This window comes from Lactuca saligna, chromosome 3 (assembly GCF_052625555.1).
Source record: "Lactuca saligna cultivar CGN05327 chromosome 3, ASM5262555v1, whole genome shotgun sequence".
NCBI classification, from domain to species: domain Eukaryota; kingdom Viridiplantae; phylum Streptophyta; class Magnoliopsida; order Asterales; family Asteraceae; genus Lactuca; species Lactuca saligna.
In genome coordinates this window covers 69,433,008-69,436,017 of record NC_136419.1, presented here as the reverse complement: position 1 = coordinate 69,436,017, position 3,010 = coordinate 69,433,008, and the positions used below count along the sequence as shown (strand labels likewise).

At 31.6% G+C, this 3,010-nt stretch overlaps 1 protein-coding gene across 1 annotated transcript; it reads right to left on the bottom strand.

Annotated features, from left to right (window-relative positions):
• Positions 1-972: 972 nt before the first annotated feature.
• Positions 973-1,651, bottom strand: LOC145033764 (la-related protein 1B-like). Its single transcript, XM_078982307.1, has 3 exons — positions 1,524-1,651; positions 1,257-1,328; positions 973-1,168 (listed from the first exon to the last, which is right to left on the bottom strand). The coding sequence occupies exons 1-3, from the start codon at positions 1,572-1,574 to the stop codon at positions 1,022-1,024; spliced, it is 270 nt and encodes an 89-aa protein (XP_078838433.1). The 5' UTR covers positions 1,575-1,651; the 3' UTR covers positions 973-1,021.
• Between the last annotated feature and the right edge of the window lie 1,359 nt (positions 1,652-3,010).

Below are 3,010 nucleotides of genomic sequence, written 5' to 3'. Positions count from 1 at the left end.
ATACAATGAGATTTAAATTTGGTTATATGCTATTCTTTTTTGTATTTTTTGTGTTAAATTATTTTTATTTCATGTTAATATCCCAGTTTTTGAATAACACTCCCATTTTTTTCTATCAATTTCCTTGCATTTTAAGCTTGCAGTTTCAAAACTAAAACTGTAGCAATATTTTTAGTTAAAGTGACCACGTTCAATGATTCAAGTTTCAAATGAGAGCATAAAATACAGATTTTTTAAATATAAAAATCTACAACAAATGAATTCGAAATTTACTCAAAATCGACCTTCGGTTTTGGAATTATTTTGCCACAGATTCGACCAACTACGCATATATATTCATAATTTTTGAAAGCCATTGTTGGATTATATTTTGGAAATCACTTAATCATTGTCTATTGATTAAGATATCAAAAACAAACAACCATATGTATAGTGTCTAACCATAAATTTCATTATTAATTAAATTAAAAGCAAACAACCCATTAGAAAACCACCAACCATCTTTTTAAAAAACAATCACAATCACAAAAAAGAAACAAAATTGTATCAATAATAATTTTCATAGGTCCAAAAAAAATTCATAACATCTAAGAAATCATTATCCAAAGTTAAAACAAAATCTATGTTTTTCTTCCTTTCAAGCCTTATTCATTTTTTTTTCTTTTCGCCTTTTTCTCTATTTACTATTATTATTATTTATTTTATTTTTTTCATGCTTTTATGTGTTAAATGGACATCTCAAAACATAATTTCAATATGCCATAAAGATCCATGATATCCCGTATAGTTCATCATTGAGATCTTCTCGTTTATCTATTAAATATATATATATATATATATATATATATATATATATATGCCATAAAGTTCCATGATATCCCCGTATAGTTCATCATTGAAATCTTCTCGTTTATTTATTAAAAATAAAAAAATAAAATAAATAAATAAATAAATAAAAAATATAATAGTCTTTTAGTTATAAATCATGTCTTCCATCATTATTCTCATTTGTACCCGAGCTTCACTTGACCCATGGTTGCCCCCTAAAAACCATGGAAGTCTCCACCATGTTGGCATTGGATACCGAATTACCATAAAAGCTTGCAATATTGATGGAAGTTGGGATAATCCATCTCATCCAATCATTTCGCTTCCTCATCTTCTCACCCTACAAAATGAATTTTAGTATCAAGTCCAATTGTCATAGTTATATAGAATTTAATATTTTTATGAATTAGCACATGTTTAATACACACCCGCACTTCCACAGCTCTTGATGCCCGCATTACATCAAGAATTAGCTTAACATTGTCAGTTAAACACAAAACCTGCAATAAAACAGGGATATTAATTGATATCAAATGCAGCATAAAAAATGAGCGTATGAAGGACCAATATCAATGTGGCATGATGATGATCACTTTATATGAAACACATTAAAATGGAGTTGACCCAAGTTTGAATCTCATAAGCTTCAAGAAAAGTGTACGCATCAATTTATGCATCTTGTATATGATACTTACTTTCTTGAAGCTTGCTATTAAAGTGACATGAACCCAGCCTTGTTCGTCCATCTTTTGTCGCAAGTATAAATCTTTAACCAAATTCTCATCACTGCAACAAAGGGAAATAAGATGTTAATTGTTTTGAACTAATTATAAACCACCACAAAAGTTTTAGATATGAGAGATTATAAAGAACGTGAAATAGTAATCAATTTGTTTCACAATCTTTTCATGCAAATCTTGATCTTGAACAGGTAAGGACACTGGAGACTGCATCGGTGTCATCAGCGATGCAGATTGAGTTGAACCTTGAACATAAGACGCCAAATCTGCATGTACATAAAATGCATTATACAAACAAAACAGAAAAAGGGTTGTAAAAAATAAATGCATCAACCTAATTTGTGTTTGCAGTTGGATTTCTTTTTTCTAACTTTGAAAAACTATTAACTAATTTAACTAAATGTATTTTTCATATTATGAAATATAAATGAATTATTTATTTAACAAGTTAGGGTTGTAAAAATACATCAACCTAATGTTAGCCCGTGTGATAAATAAGTTGAGATGGGTTAGAAAATCTAACCCGTTTATCAAAACCAGTTTGTTTAGAAATTCATAACCTGTTTAATTCAACATGTAGAGTTGAATAATAAAAAGCTTACCAGGATACATGAAATTGTTGCCAAAAGGGGGAACTGGCACATGCATTTGTGGAGACATGAAAGAATTTGAAACAAGTGGAGAGGTTCCACGATTCACAAAACCCCTACGAAAGCCCCTCTGACGCTGCATGTTGTTAAACCTTGTATGCTGGTTCCACTCCCGATTGCCACTTGGACGTTGTCCGCCATTGTTGCCTCTTCTTGAAGAATCCATTAATCGCAACGGTTGCAGGTTTTCCAGATATTCTTTACGAGGGAGTTTCGACTTTCGGATGTATATATGTATATATGTGCATCAACCACAGGTGCTGCATTATTTAGTATTGTAGTAGGATTCAAATTATCCCACCACAGCTCTGTTTCCATATATAATACTAACGATTTCCACAAGTTTAGATAGGTTATCGCAGCTAAGGTTTATCAAGATAAAGGAATTCGAATTTGTTTTCTTATGTTGCAAGAATTACATGAACTACCCCTTTGAAATTAGGACTTTCGTCGGCAGCTCCATGTCATTCTAATGTGCACGTCAGTCCCCCATTTTATTAGAATGTTCCACACTCCACCTTAAATAAGTGTAATTTAGTCACCGATATTGGTATGCCCAAAATAAAAACGAAATGTAAATGAAAACTTTGGATTTAGTCATTTTGTAATCGGGAAGCCACTAACTAGTCGCATGAGTTAACACCTATTTTTAGTTTTTCACTTTTTTTTAATATCCCATACTCCACTACTTAGCCACTTCGCTTCACTATGACTTCCCTCTTCTAAGCTTATTGTGAAATTCGCCCGTTCAACTCCCTGCTGCTACTCCATGCTTGCCACTTCTCTTTTCCA

What these genes read in the sequence shown, in the direction of transcription:
- LOC145033764 (XM_078982307.1), bottom strand. Translation starts at nt 1,574, where the DNA reads ATGGACGAACAAGGCTGGGTTCATGTCACTTTAATAGCAAGCTTCAAG. An exon ending in TAATAGCAAGCTTCAAGAAA is followed by an intron (nt 1,329 to 1,523) that starts GTAAGTATCATA and finishes GTTTTATTGCAG; the next exon opens with GTTTTGTGTTTAACTGACAA. An exon ending in CAAGAGCTGTGGAAGTGCGG is followed by an intron (nt 1,169 to 1,256) that starts GTGTGTATTAAA and finishes TTCATTTTGTAG; the next exon opens with GGTGAGAAGATGAGGAAGCG.